Here is a 19,434-nt window from a genome sequence, read left to right as displayed (position 1 = left end):
GAAAAAAAGTGAAGAAGTAACAAAAACTGGTAATCAGTCCGCTCAGTGAGTTCAATTCAGTTGCTCAATAATGTCTGCCTTGTTGCAACCCCATGGAGTGCAGAATGCCAGCTTCCCTACCCATCACCAACTCCAAGAGCTTGCTTACTCATATCTATGAGTCGATGATACTATCCAATCATCTCATCCTCTGTGGTCCCCTTCTTCTCCTGCCTTCAATCTTGCCTAGCATCAGAGTCTTTTCCAATGAGTCAGTTTTTTGAACCAGGTGGCCAAAATATTAGAGCTTCAGCATCAGTTCTTCCAATAAGTACTCAGGACTGATTTCCTTTACGATTGACTGGTTTGATCTTCTTACTGTCTAAGGGACTTTCAAGAGTCTTCTCCAACACCACAGTTCAAAAGCATCAATTCTTTGGCATTCAGCTTTCTTTATGGTCCAACTCTCACATCCATACACAACTATTGGAAAAGCCATAGATAGCTTTTTGATTTATTTATAACTGCTCTTTTTATATTGATTCATTCTTTGTCATTTTCCTTGCTTTTAATTAGTGGTTTTGCTTTTTTAGCTGTGGCTATAATTTTTATAGAAAAACAGTTTTTGTGTTTCTTGCATCTGATCAGTTGTCACACAGTGGGACAAATGGTTGAGGACCTCTCCCCTCTTGTATTGCTGTAACTAACATTAACAAAATCTTTTGGAATAAATATCTTGTAGCTTTGCATAGAGAAAATTAATTCTTATAGGACAGAGGTAACATCTGTTTCCTTAAGTTAAACTCTTGTGTCTCCTTGTTATTTTTAAATTTTTTATTTTCTGATTATAAACAATACTCCTCTAAACCTAGGCCATATTTTGTTATCCATTGCAACCTTTTTTTTTCTTTCACATTTTGCTACAGAAAATAAATATTTATGCACATCAGTTCAGTTCAGTTGCTCAGTCGTGTCCGACTCTTTGCGACCCCATGAATCACAGCACGCCAGGCCTCCCTGTCCATCACCAACTCATACTATTTATTTATGTTAAGAGTCAGTAGGTATGCTTGTTAGAAAGTTGTGAGAAATGGTTCTCCTTGTTGCCTCAAAAAAGAAAAAAATAAACAATACCAGTTCTAAGACATGAAACAAGTCTATCTGTGTATCTCCAAACTTCTAAATAATTTCTGACTGTGGTAAAAGTGAATTTACCTGAAGACTTTTGGTGTGATCATACATACAACTGTATTTTTTGAGAGTACCATGCTTCTACTTTCTAAAATGACTCATTAGAAAAGAACATACCAAAATGAATACTTACATATACTTTTTAAAAAATTTATTTATTTTAATTTGAGGCTAATTACTTTACATTATAGTAATGGTTTTTCCATACATTGACATGAATCTGCCCCGGGTGTACATGTGTTCCCCATCTTGAACCCCCTCCAAACTCCCTCCAAATCCCATCCCTCTAGTTCATCCCAGTGCCCCAGCCCCAAGCATCCTGTATCATGCATCGAACTTGGACTGGTGATTGGTTTCACATATGATTCAATATATGTGTAACTATTACAAAGATTCATTTTATTAAATTAGTTAAAACCAGTGGAAGCAATAGTTACAAAATGTTAAAACTTTTTTTTTTTTTTTGCATAGCAACATGTTCTTATATTGTGTCTTTAAAAAAGGAAATACAGAAAAATTAGTGAATCAAACTGAATAACCTCCTTGTGATATGTATATTGTACACAAAATCACCCATTCTTTAAAATGAAATTTCCATATTTTTCCAATTCCTTTGAAATTATAACTCCCCTGGGTATCTAGGAAAACATGAAAACTATTATGCAAAACTCTGTTCCTTACTTATTGAAAAAGATAATAGAAGTAATTCACAATTTCTTAAACTACATCTCAATTATGTATTTCTCTGAATTTTCCTTTTCCTTTCTATAGCTAAGTCAATTGAATTTATTTCAGAATTAGCAATTCTACTTCAATAGAGAGTAAAATAAGCATTATTGCTTCTGATTTTTTAAATGTCTTTTCTTCCATCCTTTTCTGAATCTCATTTTGTCTGCTACTGTTCTCAACTAAGATCCATAGCCTCTACCAAAATTTTCTTCTTCTTTTTGTTTTTCTAAACCAAATTAATATAATGTATACTTTATAATAGCATGTTAATTTTGAATGATAAAGAATATCAGTTCAGTTCAGTTCAGTTCAGTAACTCAGTCATGTCCGACTCTCCGCGACCCCATGAATCAAAGCACACCAGGCCTCCCTGTCCATCACCAACTCCCAGAGTTCACTCAAACTCAGGTCCACAGAGTCGGTGATGCCATCCAGCCATCTCATTCTCTGTCGTCCGCTTCTGCTCCCGTAACCAACCTTTCCCAGCATCAGAGTCTTTTTCCAGTGAGTCAACTCGTCGCATGAGGTGGCCAAAGTATTGCAGTTTCAGCTTTAGCAACAGTCCTTCCAATGAAAACCCAGGATTGATCTCCTCTAGAATGGACTGGTTGGATCTCCTTGCAGTCCAAGGGACTCTCAAGAGTCTTCTCCAACACCACAGTTCAAAAGCATCAATTCTTTGGCCATCAGCTTTCTTCACAGTCCAACTCTCACATCCATACATGACCACAGGAAAAACCATAGCCTTCACTAGACACACCTTTGTTGGCAAAGTAATGTCTCTGCTTTTTAATATACTATCAAGGTTGGTCATAACTTTCCTTCCAAGGAGTAAGCGTCTTTTAATTTCCTGGCTGCAATCAGCATCTGCAGTGATTTTGGAGCCCAAAAATATAAAGTCTGACACTGTTTCCACTGTTTTTCCATCTATTTCCCATGAAGTGATGGGAGCAGATGCCATGATCTATGTTTTCTGAATGTTGAGCTTCAAGCCAACCTTTTCACTCTCCTCTTTCACTTTCATCAAGAGGCTTTTGAGTTTCTCTTCACTTTCTGCCATAAGGGTGGTATCATCTGAATATCTGAGGTTATTGATATTTCTCCTAACAATCTTGATTCCAGCTTGTGCTTCTTCCAGCCCAGCATTCCTCATGATGTACTCTGCATAGAAGTTAAATAAGCAAGGTGACAATATACAGTCTTGACGTACTCCTTTTCCTATTTGGAACTAGTCTATTATTCCATGTACAGTTCTAATTGGTGTTTCCTGACCTGCATACAGGTTTCTGAAGAGGCAGGTCAGGTGGTCTGGTATTCTCATCTCTTTCAGAATTTTCCACAGTTTATTGTGATCCACACAGTCAAAGGCTTTGGCATAGTCAATGAAGCAGAAATAGATGTTTTTCTGGAACTCTCTTGCTTCTCCATGATCCAGCGGATGTTGGCAATTTGATCTCTTGTGCCTCTGCCTTTTCTAAAACCTGCTTGAACATCTGGGAGTTCACGGTTCACATATTGCTGAAGCCTGGCTTGGAGAATTTTGAGCATGACTTTACTAGCATGTGAGATGAGTGCAATTGTGTGGTAGCTTGAGCATTCTTTGGCATTGCCTTTCTTTGGGATTGGAATGAAGACTGACGTTTTCCAGTCCTGTGGCCACTGCTGAGTTTTCCAAATCTTCTGGCATATTGAGTGCAGCACTTTCACAGCATCATCTTTCAAGATTTGAAATAGCTCAACTGGAATTCCCTCACCTCCACTAGCTTTGTTCATAGTGATGCTTTCTAAGGCCCACTTGACTTCACATTCCAAGATGTCTGGCTCTAGGTCAGTGATCACATTATCGTGACTATCTTGGTCGGGAAGATCTTTTTTGTACAGTTCTTCTGTGTATTCTTGCCACCTCTTCTTAATATCTTCTGCTTCTGTTAGGTCCATACCATTTCTGTCCTTTATCGAGCCCATCTTTGCATGAAATGTTCCCTTGGAATCTCTAATTTTCTTGAAGAGATCTCTTGTTTTTCCCATTCTTTGTTTTCCTCTATTTCTTTGCATTAATCGCTGAGGAAGGCTTTCTTATCTCTCCTTGCTATTCTTTGGAACTCTGCATTCAGACGCTTATATCTTTCCTTTTCTCCTTTGCTTTTCACTTCTCTTCTTTTCACAGCTATTTGTAAGACCTCCTCAGACAGCCATTTTGCTTTTTTGCAATTCTTTTCCATGGGGATGGTCTTGATCCCTGTCTCCTGTACAATGTCACAAACCTCCATCCATAGTTCATCAGGCACTCTATTTATCAGATCTAGTCCTTTAAATCTGTTTCTCACTTCCACTGTATAATCATAAGGGATTTGATTGAGGTTGTATCTGAATGGTATAGTGGTTTTCCCTACTTTCTTCAATTTAAGTCTGAATTTGGCAATAAGGAGTTCATGATCTGAGCCACAGTCACCTCCTGGTCTTGTTTTTGCTAACTGTATACAGCTTCTCCATCTTCGGTTGCAAGAATATAATCAATCTGATTTTGGTGTTGACCATCTGGTGATGTCCATGTGTAGAGTCTTCTCTTGTGTTGTTGGAAGAGGGTGTTTGGTATGACCAGTGCGTTCTCTTGACAAAACTCTATTAGCCTTTGCCCTGCTTCATTTCATGCTCCAAGGCCAAGTTTGCCTGTTACTCCAGGTATTTCTTGACTTCCTACTTTTGTATTCCAGTCCCCTATAATGAAAAGGACATCTTTTTTGGGTGTTAGTTCTAAAAGGTCTTGTAGGTCTTCATAGAACTGTTCAACTTCAGCTTCTTCAGCGTTACTGGTTGGGGCATAGGCCTGGATTACTGTAATATTGAATGGTTTGCCTTGGAAATGAACAGAAATCATTCTGCCGTTTTTAAGATTGCATCCAAGTACTACATTTTGGACTCTTTTGTTGACCATGATGACTACTCCATTTCTTCTAAGGGATTCCTGCCCACAGTAGTAGATATATTGGTCATCTGAGCTAAGTTGACCCATTCCAGTCCATTTTAATTCACTGATTCCTAGAATGTCGACGTTCACTCTTGCCATCTCCTGTTTGACCACTTCCAATTTGCCTTGATTCATGGACCTCACATTCCAGGTTCCTATACAATATTGCTCTTTACAGCACCAGACCTTGCTTCTCTCACCAGGCACATCCACAACTGGGTATTGGTTTTGCTTTTGCTCCATCCCTTTATATCCCTTCTAGAGTTATTTCTCCACTGATCTCCAGTAGCATACTGGGCACCTACTGACCTGGGGAATTCCTCATTCAGTACCCTATCATTTTGCCCTTTGATATTGTTCATGGGGTTCTCAAGGCAAGTATACTGAAGGGGTTTGCCATTCCCTTCTTTAGTGGACCACATTCGGCTGCGGTCCATGTGATCAGATCGACTAGTTTCCTGTGATTATGATTTCAGTGTGTCTGCCCTCTGATGCCCCCTCAGAACATAAGAAATAACTTCTATAACATTATTGACTCAGTAACATACATAGGAATGCAGATTGTGAGACATGAAGAACTGAAATATGCTTAAGCAAAGTTGGTTATTTGCCTCATGATTATATTAATAAAAGCAAACTCTTACTATAGTCTACATTCATGCTTTTGCTCTAATCAATCCTTTAACATGTTTTCTTTTCTGCTAAAACTTCTGTCATTGTGCTTCAGTTCAGTTCAGTTCAGTTCAGTCACTCAGTCATGTCTGACTCTGCGACCCCATGAATCACAGCACGCCAGGCCTGCCTGTCCATCACCAGCTCCCGGAGTTCACTCAAACTCATGTCCATAGAGTCAGTGATGCCATCCAGCCATCTCATTCTCTGTTGTCCCCTTCTCCTCCAGCCCCCAACCTTTCCCAGCATCAGAGTCTTTTCCAGTGAGTCAACTCTTCGCATGAGGTGGCCAAAGTATTGGAGTTTAAGCTTCAGCATCAGTTCTTCCAATGAACACTCAGAATTGATCTCCTTTAGAATGGACTGGTTGGATCTCCTTGCAATCCAAGGGACTCTCAAGAGTCTTCTCCAGCACCAGAGTTCAAAAGCATCAATTCTTCGGTGATCAGCTTTCTTCACAGTCCAACTCTCACATCCATACATGACCACTGGAAGAACCATAGCCTTGACTAGACGGACTTTGGTTGGCAAAGTAATGTCTCTGCTTTTTAATATGCTATCTAGGTGGTCATAACTTTCCTTCCTTACTTTTCTTTTAACTTTAGAATTTCTGTGTGTGTGTGCATTCACTAAATAGAAACAGAAATTGATAACTATATAAAGAGTTATAGGTTATTTAGTTTAACTTTACCCTAGAAGCACATATCCCCACCCCCCTTTTTTTGCAATTTTAAATATTGCTAAATCTCCTTTGCCTTTGCATTCTTGCCTTGGTCAGTAGCTTATTATGTTTTGCTTAATAATACTATAAGCAGCTCATATCTGGCCTTCTGAATATTGGTCTGTTACTAACCTGAAATGTATCATTTAAATCTATAGGAATTATAAAAAGATAAGTCAAATTCTTCTCTCAAATCTCCCTGAACAATCAGTCCAAGGACTATTTCTTTTTGAAATAAAACCCCTACCACACTAGGAAAATGTAGCTTCTTCTTCCTTTAAATATTTCTAATATTTAAAAATATTACCTATTATGTAATTTTATGTAAATATATATGAGTCTGGTGAAGAATCTGCCTGCAATGCAGGAAACCCTAGTTTAATTCCTGGTCAGGAAGATCCTCTGCAGAAGGGAATGATACCCAGTCTATCTAGTATTCTTGCCTAGAAAATTCCATGGACGGGGAGCCTGGCAGGCTACAGTCCATGGGGTCGCAAACAGTAGGACATTACTGACTGATTGACACATTCACTTTCAAATATGTATATAATATATATTATGTATAATATAAAATGCAATATAATCACATTTATAATGTAATAAGACACATAGTGTATACATACAGGTCAACTTAAGTTAAAAAAAATTCCATACATTAATCACTGTCAGAATTAAGAAACTAAACGATGCCGTGTGGGGCCACCAAAGACAGGTGGGTGATGGTGGAGAGGTCTGAAAGAATGTGGCCCACTGGAGAAGGGAATGGCAAACCACTTCAGTATACTTTCCTTGAGAACCCCATGAATAGCATGAAAAGGCAAAATGATAGGATACTGAATGAGGAACTCCCCAGGTCGTTGGGTGCCCAATATGCTACTGAAGATCAGTGGAGAAATAAAGCCAGAAAGAATGAATGGATGGAGCCAAAGCAAAAAAAAAATATCCAGTTGTGAATGTGACTGGTGATAAAAGCAAGGTACAATGCTGTAAAGAGCAATATTGCATAGGCGCCTGGAGTGCTAGGTCCATGAATCAAGGCAAACTGGCAGTGGTCAAACAGGAGATGACAAGAGTGAATGTAGACATTCTAAGAATCAGTGCACTAAAACGGACTAGAATGGGTGAATTTAACTCAGATGAACATTATATCTGCTACTGTGAGTAGGAATCCCTTAGAAGAAATGGAGTAGCCATCATGGTCAACAAAAGTGTCCAAAAATCAGTACTTGGATGCAATCTCAAAAACGACAGAAGATCTATGTTCATTTCCAAGGCAAACCATTCGATATTACAGTAATCCAAGCCTATGCCCCAACCAGTAACCCTGAAGAAGGCGAAGTTGAATGGTTCTATGAAGACCTACAAGACCTTTTAGAACTAAAACCCCAAAAAGATGTCCTTTTCATTATAGGGGACTGGAATGCAAAAGAAAGAAGTCAAGAAACACCTGGAGTAACGCAAATTTGGCCTTGGAGCACGGAATGAAGCAGGGCAAAGGCTAATAGAGTTTTGCCAAGAGAACGTAATGGTCATAGCAAACACCCTCTTCCAACAACACAAGAGAAGACTCTACACATGGACATCACCAGATGGTCAACACTGAAATCAGATTGATTGTATTCTTTGCAGCCAAAGATGGAGAAGTTAGCAAAAAAAGACCAGGAGCTGACTGTGGCTCAGATCATGAACTCCTTATTGCCAAATTCAGACTTAAATTGAAGAAAGTAGGGAAAATCACTATACCATTCAGATACAACCTCAATCAAATCCCTTATGATTATACAGTGGAAGTGAGAAATAGATTTAAAGGACTAGATCTGATAGATAGAGTGCCTGATGAACTATGGATGGAGGTTTGTGACATTGTACAGGAGACAGGGATCAAGACCATCCCCATGGAAAAGAATTGCAAAAAAGCAAAATGGCTGTCTGAGGAGGCCTTACAAATAGCTGTGAAAAGAAGAGAAGTGAAAAGCAAAGGAGAAAAGGAAAGATATAAGCTTCTGAATGCAGAGTTCCAAAGAATAGCAAGGAGAGATAAGAAAGCCTTCCTCAGCGATTAATGCAAAGAAATAGAGGAAAATAACAAAATGGGAAAGACTAGAGATCTCTTCAAGAAAATAAGAGATACCAAGGGAATATTTTATGCAAAGATGGGCTCGATAAAGGACAGAAAGCAGAAGATATTAAGAAGACGTGGCAAGAATACACGGAAGAACTGTACAAAAAAAGGTCTTCAAGACCAAGATATTCACGATTGTGTGATCACTCACCTGGAGCCAGACATCTTGGAATGTGAAGTCAAGTGGGCCTTAGAAAGCATCACGATGAACAAAGCTAGTGGAGGTGATGGAATTCCAGTTGAGCTATTGAAAATCCTGAAAGATGATGCTGTGGAAGTGCTGCATTCGATATGCCAACAAATTTGGAAAACTCAGCAGTGACCACGGGACTGGAAGAGGTCAGTTTTCATTATAATCCCAATGAAAGCAATGCCAAAGAATGCTCAAACTACTGTACAATTGCACTCATCTCACACGCTAGTAAAGTCATGCTCAAAATTCCCCAAGCCAGGCTTCAGCAATACGTGAACCGTGAACTTCCAGATATTCTAGCTGGTTTTATTTATTTTTTATTGATTTTGTTTACTGGAGGCTAATTACTTTACAATAACATATTGGCTGGTTTTTGCCATACATTGACATGAATCCACCCCGGGTGTACATGTGTTTCCCTTCTTGAACCCCACTCCCACCTTCCTCCTCCCCATATCCTCCCTCCAGGTCATCCCCGTGCACCAGTCCAGCTGGTTTTAGAAAAGGCATAGGAACCAGAGATCAAATTGCCAACATCTGCTGGATCATGGAAAAAGCAAGAGAGTTCCAGAAATACATCTATTTCTGCTTTATTGCCTATACCAAAACCTTTGACTTTGTGGATCACAATAAACTGTGGAAAATTCTGAAAGAGATGGGAATACCAGACCACCTGACCTGCCTCTTGAGAAACCTGTATGCAGGTCAGGAAGCAACAGTCAGAACTGGACATGGAACAACAGTCTGGTTCCAAATAGGAAAAGGAGTACGTCAAGATTGTATATTGTCACCCTGCTTATTTAACTTATATGCAGAGTACATCATGAGGAACGCTGTGCTGGAAGAAGCACACGGTGGAATCAAGATTGCTGGGAGAAATATCAATAACCTCATATATGCAGATGACACCATCGTTATGGCAGAAAGTGAAGAGGAACTTAAAAGCCTCTTGATGAATGTGAAAGAGGAGAGTGAAAAAGTTGACTTGAAGCTCAGCATTCAGAAAACTAAGGTCATGGTATCTGGTCCCATCACTTCATAGGAAATAGATGGAGAAACAGTGGAAACAGTGTCAGACTTTATAATTAAGACGCTTACTCCTTGGAAAGAAAGTTATGACCAACCTAGATATCATATTAAAAAACAGAGACATTACTTTGCCAACAAAGATCTGTCTAGTCAAGGCTATGTTTTTTCCAGTGGTCATGTATGGATGTGAGAGTTGGACTGTGAAGAAAACTGATCCCCGAAGAATTGATGCTTTTGAACGGTGGTGTTGGAGAAGACTCTTGAGAGTCCCTTGGACTGCAAGGAGATCCAACCAGTCCATTCTAAAGGAGATCAGTCCTGGGTGTTTATTGGAAGGACTAATGCTAAAGCTGAAACTCCAATACTTTGGCCACCTCATTTGACGAGTTGACTCACTGGAAAAGACTCTGATGCTGGGAGGGATTGGAGGCAGGAGAAGGGGACGACAGAGAATGAGATGGCTGGTTGGCATCATCGACTCGACGGACATGGGTTTGATTGAACTCCGGCAGTTGGTGATGGACAGGGAGGCCTGGCGTGCTGTGATTTATGGGGTCGCAAAGAGTTGCACACGACTGAGCAACTGAACTGAGCTGAACCGAAAGCCCATCAAGAAAAATTGTTTTCTGATCAACATTCGGCTTTTCTGAAGCACCTTAAGATGTTTAGCAGCTTTGAAAATTCATGTAATGGCTGCACAATTCTAGATATAATTCAACTTTTTAAAACTCTGGTTGGACATTGACGTAAATAGGAAACTAACAGCAGAAATAAACATTGCACTTATTTCTCACCAGAGAGAAAAGAAACAGTATCAAATGCAACAGGAGTAGTCAGAGCTATACAACTTACTAGAAAGATGATTATCGTGTTGATTCACAATTTACTCATTTGTTAAAGAATGTTTACTACATAGGGATATTATAGACATTAAATGAGATACGTTTGATGACTAAAGAAAGAAAGAAATGTGTGTTAGTTCCAATTCACTCACTCTTCTTTCTTTCCCAGACATTTTTATAAGAATCTTCAGAATTGCTATATTCAGAACATTTTAATGATCTTCCAGGTTAGACAGTAAATAAGGAAAGAACATATACTCACAGTAGAAAAGTCTCTGTGGGGTCACGGAGAGTCGGACACGACTGAGCGACTGAACTGAACTGAACTGAACTGATGTTCATATTTAGCAAGCCCAGATTTTCAGGAAAACTGGATTTTTCACTAGCTCTATGACTTTGAAAAATCACTTAACTTCTCTGAACCTGTTTATCTCTCTGCACATTACCTTGAAATTGTGCTTTTTAAGATTAGAAACACTGTATGGAAAGTGCTTATCAGTTCAGTTCAGTTCAGTCGCTCAGTCGTGTCCGACTCTCCGTGACCCCATGAATCACAGCACGCCAGGCCTCCCTGTCCATCACCAACTCCCAGAGTTCACTCAAACTCATGTCCACAGAGTCGGTGATGCCATCCAGCCATCTCATTCTCCGTCGTCCCCTTCTCCTCCCACCCCCAAACTTTCCCAGCATCAGAGTCTTTTCCAGTGAGTCAACTTGTCGCATGAGGTGGCCAAAGTTATTGCAGTTTCAGCTTTAGCATCAGTCCTTCCAATGAACAAAAAGGATTGATCTCCTTTAGAATGGACTGGTTGGATCTCCTTGCAGTCCAAGGGACTCTCAAGAGTCTTCTCCAACACCACAGTTTAAAACATACATGACCACGGGAAAAACCATAGCCTTGACTAGACGGACCTTTGTTGGCAAAGTATAAAGGCATGTAATTCATTAACATTAGTTATGGAAGTGATAAAGCCTCCTATATCTAAATACATTTTTTAATGAAAAGAAAATATGTTTTACTCTTTCTTCCTGCACATCTGTTGCTTGAACATATATATAAACTTATGCTTGTAATGCTCCCAGTTAGAGAGATGTGGAATGGAAAGCAGGTAAATGATGTGTTTATGTCTATCAGGCACTGCGATGAAAGGTAAAAGTCTTTACTAGTTAGTTTTAGCAAAACACAATAATAATTTATTTTCTGATGTTATTTAATATTGTTTCACTAATCAAAGTAAAGCTGTTGTACCAATCAGAATTAAAAACCTATGTATAATGCATAGGCTTAGGAACAAATAATGTACATCTTTGTTCTGATGTAACAGTGAAGAAGATATAAAAAATCATAGAGATATAAATGTAGGAGGAACTCCCATTCTTAATGACAAAAGAATGGACAAGGAGTGTATGAACAAAAGGCATATTGTGAAAAGATGGGACTCTGGTCATGTTTTTGGCCTCCTCTGGTATGTGTCCTATTATATACGATGATTTTTGAGCACCAATTTGACTCCAAGCTCCCTAGATTTCATCAAAAAAGCTGAAATCGGTGGTAGGATCAAAGTGACAAATTACCACATCAACTATCATAAGTTAATGGCTGTCTACTTGTTTTGGCTACTGGTGACTATTGGCCATTTCTATTCAGAAAGAAGATGCCCAAGTTGTGAGAATATCTGGTATCAGAACCTATCTGGGATTTAGAAAAATCCAGTGCATGGCTTTACAATCCATTCTTTGTCCAGTTACCAAAATGCATGTTTCCTTCATTTTTTACGAGCCTGTTCAGTTCAGTTCATTCACTCAGTCATGTCTGACTCTTTGCAACTCTGTGGATGGCAGCATGCCAGGCCTCCTGGTCCATCACCAACTCCCGGAGTTTCCTCAAACTCATGTCCAATGAGTCTGTGATGCCGTCCAACTATCTCATCTTTTGTCGTCCCCTTCTTATCCCACCATCAATCTTTCCCAGCATCAGGGTCTTTTCCAGTGAGTCAGTTATTTGCGTCAGGTCGCCAAAGTATTGGAGTTTCAGCTTCAACATCAGTCCTTCCAATGAATATTCAGGACTGATTTTCTTTAGGATGGTTGTATCTCCTTGCAGTCCAAGGGACTCTCAAGAATCTTCTCCAACACCACAGTTCAAAAGCATCAATTCTTCGGCGCTCAGCTTCCTTTATAGTCCAAATCTCACATCCATACATAACTACTGGAAAAACCATAGCCTTGACTAAACAGACCTTGGTTGACAAAGTAATGTCTCTGCTTTTTAATATGCTATCTAGGTTGGTCATAACTTTCCTTCTGAGGAGTAAGCCTCTTTTAATTTCATGGCTGCAATCACCATCTACAGTGATTTTGGAGCCCCCAGAATTAAAGCCTCTCACTGTTTCCACTGTTTCCCCAACTATTTGCCTTGAAGTGATGGGACCGAATGCCATGATCTTTGTTTTCTCAATGTTGAACTTTAAGCCAACTTTTTCACTCTTTTCTTTCACTTTCATCAAGAGGCTCTTTAGTTCTTCACTTTCTGCCATAAGGGTGGTGTCATCTGCATATCTGAGGTTATTGATATTTCTCCTGGCAATCTTGATTCCAGCGTGTGCTTCTTCCTGCCCAGCATTTCTCAAGATGTACCCTGCATATAAGTTAAATAAGCAGGGTGACAATATACATCCTGATGTACCCCTTTTCATATTTGAAACCAGTCTGTTGCTCCATGTCCAGTTCTAACTGTTGCTTCCTGACCTGCATACAGATTTCTCACGAGGCAGGTCAGGTGGTATGGTATTCCCATCTCTTTTGGAATTTTCCACAGTTTATTGTGATCCACACAGTCAAAAGCTTTGGTATAGTCAATAAATCAGACCTGGTGTTAGGATAAATTTGCATAATTCATTTAGGTGGTATTGCCATAAAATTTCTCTTTTCTTTTACTTTATTTGAGTAGCCAAATGAAATACAATTATTACCTTATTCATAAATGTTCATATATTTCCCAGTTTGGGCACAATGTTTTCTTTTTCCTAACTTTCCATTCTTAATCTGTGATCCTACTTCCCTCTCTCTTCACTTTTTACTAATAGGTTATGCTTGTCTATTGTTTCCTGATTTTCTAATTCCCTGTCTTACATTTTTAGTAATATGTGAATTGTTAAAAATGTCAGTGGTGATTTGGATTCAAATGGACAGGCTCCTAATATAACTCATACAAATTGTACACCCACATGCACATAATTTTACTTATCACCTCAAAGGTCAGAGCCACCTTCAAGCTTATGTTTGGATACCCTGAGATGCCAGATACCCTGAATTAACAATGCTATTCATGGATGATTTTTCAACATTAGAAGTTATTTTACAGACGTAAGACTCTGAATCAGGGAAAATTAATTATGTTTTTTCTTATAAGCTGAATGAACTTGGTATTTTATCATATCACCTGTGTCCTTCATACCTTATCAATAAAATGAGGTAGATTGTACATTTGGTGTGTGGATTTTCTTTAGTTCCAATTATAAAATATTTCATAGTTCCAATTGCCAAATGCTGTTACTCCATAATTCTCTGCCATTCTGTAATATATCTTATTGTTCTATAAAGGTTTGAAATCCCAAGCTTTGAGCTTATAAGAATATTCTAGGGAGATATATTATTTAGAAAATGATCATGCTCTTGTATCTTAGGTTACTAAGCTAGGTACTAGACAGACAGGTAGTTAGATCAATCATCAAAACAGGGAAGCAGATAATTAATAATTGCAGTGTTCTAAAAATCTTTAAAATATTCTATTGAGATTAAGTACTTTACATATATTATCTAATTTGAGCCTCATAAAGTTTTTGTGTGGTAGTATAATTTGATTTAATAAATTAAACTTTGGGGAAATTGACATTCCTACAGTCATATAGGCATTATTCAGTAAGTGTCAGATTTGTGAATCAGAACCATCACCCATCAAGTAATAGTAAAACATTGGCTGTAATATTTAATTTTAACACAGAATTTTTCAGTCGGTCTTAGGTATAAAAACAGCATCTAATTACCTGAGGTGGAAGGAGCGGCAGTCTTATGAAGGCCAGAAGCATACTCAAGTCATTACATCTCCTCTGCATGTCGTATTTGACCCACATCATTAATGCATGAAAGATGGTTTCTTCATCGGGAACATTGACATCATCACTGGCCAGGAGTTTATGGAGCTCCTCAGCTGGAAGCAGTAGAAACTCTTGATTTCTTATAACTTCCATTATGTTTTCCTAGAGGGAGAGAAACAGTTTGGCATAAATTTGGCCTCAGTTTTATTTAGCTAACAAAGCCTCCCAGAAAGAAATGAGAAAAGTAGTCAATAACCTTTGTTTTCATTATAACATAATCCTTGAGATGTAATCCTTCAGAAGCTAGAAGCTGTTAAGATGAAAGCATTGTAATTGTAATTGAAGTGTAAATGTATCCGAGAGAGCACAGATCTTGTAATAACTGGAGGATTATAACATTGAGCTTTTTTATGCAGGCAGAATGTACTAAGTGATTAAATGTTCACGTTTCAAGTGGACTGCTATGTAAGATTTGGTGAATATGAAAAAAATAGCATTTCAATTTATTAAAAGCTTAACTATATATACATCAATCAGAAAGTGGGAATAAAATTACACAGATCTAACACTATAAGATGCATCACTTTATTCAAAAGGGAAAAAAGAGAACATAGCATGGAAAGTCACAAAATCCCATATATTTCACTTTCTTAATAGCTTTCAAACCTCTCTCCTGACAGTTTCTGTGACTTAATTTAGATTCCCATTTATTTTCTTGCAGATTGATGCCATACCCCCTAATGACTGCCTGACTCTATCCTTAGCTTCTCTAGTGGTTCCACTGCAAGGATATTTCTAAAACATACATGAGCTCTTGACACTATTCTAGGGCTTTTTGCCTTTTTGCCGGGTAGCTATCCCACAGTCTGCTTTGCTATCTCAAGTTAGCTCCATCAGATTGCCCTTGGGGCATTCAGGCCTGGTCCTTACTCTAAGCAATGCAGCCTGGGCCTCCCTGCCCATGCCCCACTTGCTAGTGGCGGATGCTGGTGTCTGTGCTGCTTCTCCACTGGGAGTTACTATTGGGCACGTAATCTGTGGGGTTTAATTATTTATTTATTTTTCCTCCCGGTTATGTGGCCCTCTGTGTTTCCAAGGCTCGCCACAGACTCACCAGTGAGAGTGTTTCCTGGTGTTTGGAAACTTCTCTCTTTTTTAAGACTCCCTTCCCGGGATGGATCTCTGTCCCTACCTCTTTTGTCTCTCTTTTTATCTTTTATATTTTTGCCTACCTCCTTTTGAAGACAATGGGCTGCTTTTCTGGGTGCCTGATGTCCTCTGCCAGCATTCAGAAGTTGTTTTGTGGAATTTACTCAGCGTTCAAATGTTCTTTTGATGAATTTGTGGGGGAGAAACTGTCCTCCTCGTCCTATTCCTCTGCCATCTTGGGACTGCTCCCCTTGACAGTATTCTAAAGTTTCACTGTGTTTTTTTTTTTTTTTTAGTTCAAATCTTTTGGTTCAGCATATTGGTTCTTTATGAGCTGACCTCTTCCTGATTCTAAACATTACGTTTCCAAACTTGTTGGCACTTCTGCCACACAATTACTCATTAGATTTGCCTTATTCTCACTCCATTGCTTAAAATGGCTACCTTTGCTGTCCTAATTGCTTTCATTTTTCAAGATTCAGTTCAAAAACTAAATATGGATATGTATATATCCATATATATATGGATATGGATATCTATACATCTCTATATTCATATATATATCAAGAGCTCTCTGTTCACTCCCATTTGATCTGGCTGCCCTATCTTATATGCATGCACAGTGCCCTGAGACAACCCCAATGAAGATAACTAAGACTTCTCAGATGATAGTTTTAAAGCCACAAAAGTGGCAGAAATCTCGAAAGGATTTCTCTTTTTTAATGTAAAACCTGAACTAGTGGCATTTCTCTTCCCCCCAAACCTTGGTGACTTGGTGTCCTGCTAAAACATAGCAGAAGAAGCAGCAAGTGCTGATTCATCTGCTTGTCAGAGCAAATTCAAACCTGTTTGCTCAAGACCTGACCCATGTTGTGCTTTCACAAAAGCAAATCAACTTTTACTTTCAGGTATTTAGCTATTTTTTCTTACATTTGACCTCAAAGAATAGGCGACTTCATGAAGTAATTTTGTTCCCTGTGTTTCCTGTGTGCCTAATACAATACTGTGAATATTAAAGAATCTTTATAGTCAAAGCTATGTTTTTTCCAGTAGTAGTAGTAATGCTAGTGGCTTGACTGTGGCTGACTCTTTGCAACCCTATGGACTGTAGCCCACCAGGCTCCTCAATCTGTGGGATTCTCCAGGCAAGAATATAGGAGTGGGTTGCATTCAGATGTGAGAACTGGACCATAAAGAAGGCTGAGAGCTGAAGAATTGATGTTTCTGAAATGTTGTGCTGGCGAAGACTCTTGAGAATCCCTTGGACAGTAAGGGGATCAAACCAGTCAATCTTAAATGAAATCAACTCTGAATATTCATTGGAAGAAATGATGCTGAAGCAGAAGCATACTTTGGCCATCTGATGTGAAGAGTTGACTTATTGGAAAAGACTCTGAAGCTGGGAAAGATTGAGGACAGAAAGAAAAGGGGGTGGCAGAGGAAGAGATGATCCGATGGCATCATTGACTTGATGGATATGAGTTTGAGCAAACTCTGGCAGGTAGTGAAGGATAGGTAAGCCTGGCATACTGCAGTCTGTGGGGTTGCAAAGAGTCAGACACAACTGAACAAGTGAACAACAGCAACAAAATAGAACTCACCTGCCAATGCAGGAGACATAAGAGATAAAGGTTTGAGTCTCGTGTCAAGAAGATCCCTGGAGGAGGGCAAAGGACCCACTCCAGTATTGTCACTTGGAGAATCCCATGGACAGAGGAGTCTGGCAGGCTATTGTCTCAAAGAGTCAGAAATGACTGAAGGAACTTAGCACACACGTAGGTACGATACCTATTTACTAAATGAGCCAACTGTGTGCTCTGAGACTTAGTGCCACCAAATTTTTCTAAACAGCTGCAATAAGATAAAGAAGTTTCTGAAGAATCTTTGAAAGACTTTTTATTCATCTATTATTCCAGTTACTCAAAAATCTATGCCTCTTTTAAAGTATACACAGAATTGTATAGCTAGACCATCAGTATATAGTGAGAGGTACCATAAAAATCAGCTCTGCGAAACTTTTAGCAGTGCCTGTCATAAAGATATTGTTCAAGGATTTAATTTTATTTTATGGTGTACTCTTATGATGACCCTTGGGAGAAATTTCTTTCAGATTTTAGTAGCAGGAATAATTGCACTTCTCCTGTGTAAACTGGTTTGCTTTTATCATGGATGTTGTAAATTATGAAATTGATCAGATTCATCTTTTTATTTGGCTTCTAAAAAACTTTGAGTCAAATTGAAATCTAGCAGAGAATAAGGCTATAGCCTTTTACCATTTGATTTCTTTTTCAGACAGCTCTGGTAATAGCATCATTTAATATTACTACAGCAGATTTTTTTTTCTTACATCTAATCTAGATTGCATTATAATAATTTTGTATCTGTATAAATTATACTATATCTTTAGGAAATAAGAAATATTATTTTTGAATATTGCTAGTCCCTTATACTGCAAGGAGATCCAACCAGTCCATTCTAAAGGAGATCAATCCTGGATGTTCATTGGAGGGACTGATGCTAAAGCTGAAACTGCAATACTTTGGCCACCTCATGCAACGAGTTGACTCACTGGAAAAGACTCTGATGCTGGGAAAGGTTGGGGGCGGGAGGAGAAGGGGACGACAGAGAATGAGATGTCTGGATGGCATCACCGACTCTGTGGACATGAGTTTGAGTGTACTCCGGGAGTTGGTGATGGACAGGGACGCCTGGCATGCTGTGATTCATGGGGTCGCGGAGAGTCGGACACGACTGAGCGACTAAACTGAACTGAACTGAGCTGATACATAAACTATACATTGGAAGATAATGTTGGATATTACTGAATCCATCACACTGACACATAGATTATATTGTTTTTTATATTGTTTTTATTGTTTCTTTTTATTTTTCATTATATATATTGGTATTCTGAAGTTCTCGTAGATCTTTTTTTTTTTTCTTTTTTTATCCATCAGGTCTCCTTCCAATGATATCTTGCCTAATATTTCCTGTGTTATTTGCAATCTAGCTTCTGGAATCTAATAATTTAAGTGTCATTATTTTTTATTCACTAAAGAACAAAAATATCTTTTCACACTTGTTTTCTTACATCTTAGCTAACTCTTTGTTGCCTGAGAAGATCAAGTGATGAGAGGCATCAGTATATTTTGAGCTGTTTATTTTTTGTACATTACTTTTATTATAAGTTCATTCAGTCATTCATTCTACACAGATTTATCGAACACCTAACATTTATTCCTGGATAATTGTAGTGAGAAGAATGAAATGAATTTTCATCAAATGTTCACCACAGATGGGACAGCTAGACAATGTGCAAAGCAAGGGAAATGACTGTCCTCAAGTCTGTAAAAGCTTGTTTTTCAAAAAGACCTGGAATATTAGGTAGGAGCATAAATTAGAAAATGAGAAACAGAAGGAAATATATTCTGACCATGGGAGACCATATAAACAAAGGCATACTAACACATAGATAAAGGGGCAGAGGTAAAAGTCAAGCTGCCAAAAGCCAAGGAATGGTAAGGATTGCCAGCAACCACCAGGAGTTAGAAAAGGCAAAGAAAGATTTTTCCTAAACTTCAGAGAGTCTGGCCTTGCCAGCATCTGGATTTCAGACTTTTAGCCTCTAGAATTGCAAGAGAATATAGGTTCACTGTTTGAAACCACCCAGTTTTTGGTAGTTTGTTATGGGAGCCCTAGGAAAATAACATATAAGAGAAATTCAAAAAATAATTATGCTAAA

The 19,434-nt window shown here is 38.6% G+C and overlaps 1 protein-coding gene across 2 annotated transcripts in view; it reads right to left on the bottom strand.

Annotated features, from left to right (window-relative positions):
* The window catches only part of KLHL1 (kelch like family member 1), a 525,596-nt gene that overhangs the window by 216,083 nt on the left and 290,079 nt on the right, over positions 1-19,434 (bottom strand). For both annotated transcript variants that reach the window (XM_055426442.2, XM_088842848.1), the window contains one exon: positions 14,493-14,705. In XM_055426442.2, coding sequence (XP_055282417.2) covers positions 14,493-14,705 — 213 coding nt within the window. The remainder of the gene's footprint in view (positions 1-14,492; positions 14,706-19,434) is intronic.

The sequence above is a fragment of the Moschus berezovskii genome, chromosome 13, assembly GCF_049115385.1.
Source record: "Moschus berezovskii isolate FMDL1 chromosome 13, NW_MosBer_1.0, whole genome shotgun sequence".
Lineage (NCBI taxonomy): Eukaryota > Metazoa > Chordata > Mammalia > Artiodactyla > Moschidae > Moschus > Moschus berezovskii.
This window is presented reverse-complemented; position numbering and strand designations above follow the sequence as displayed.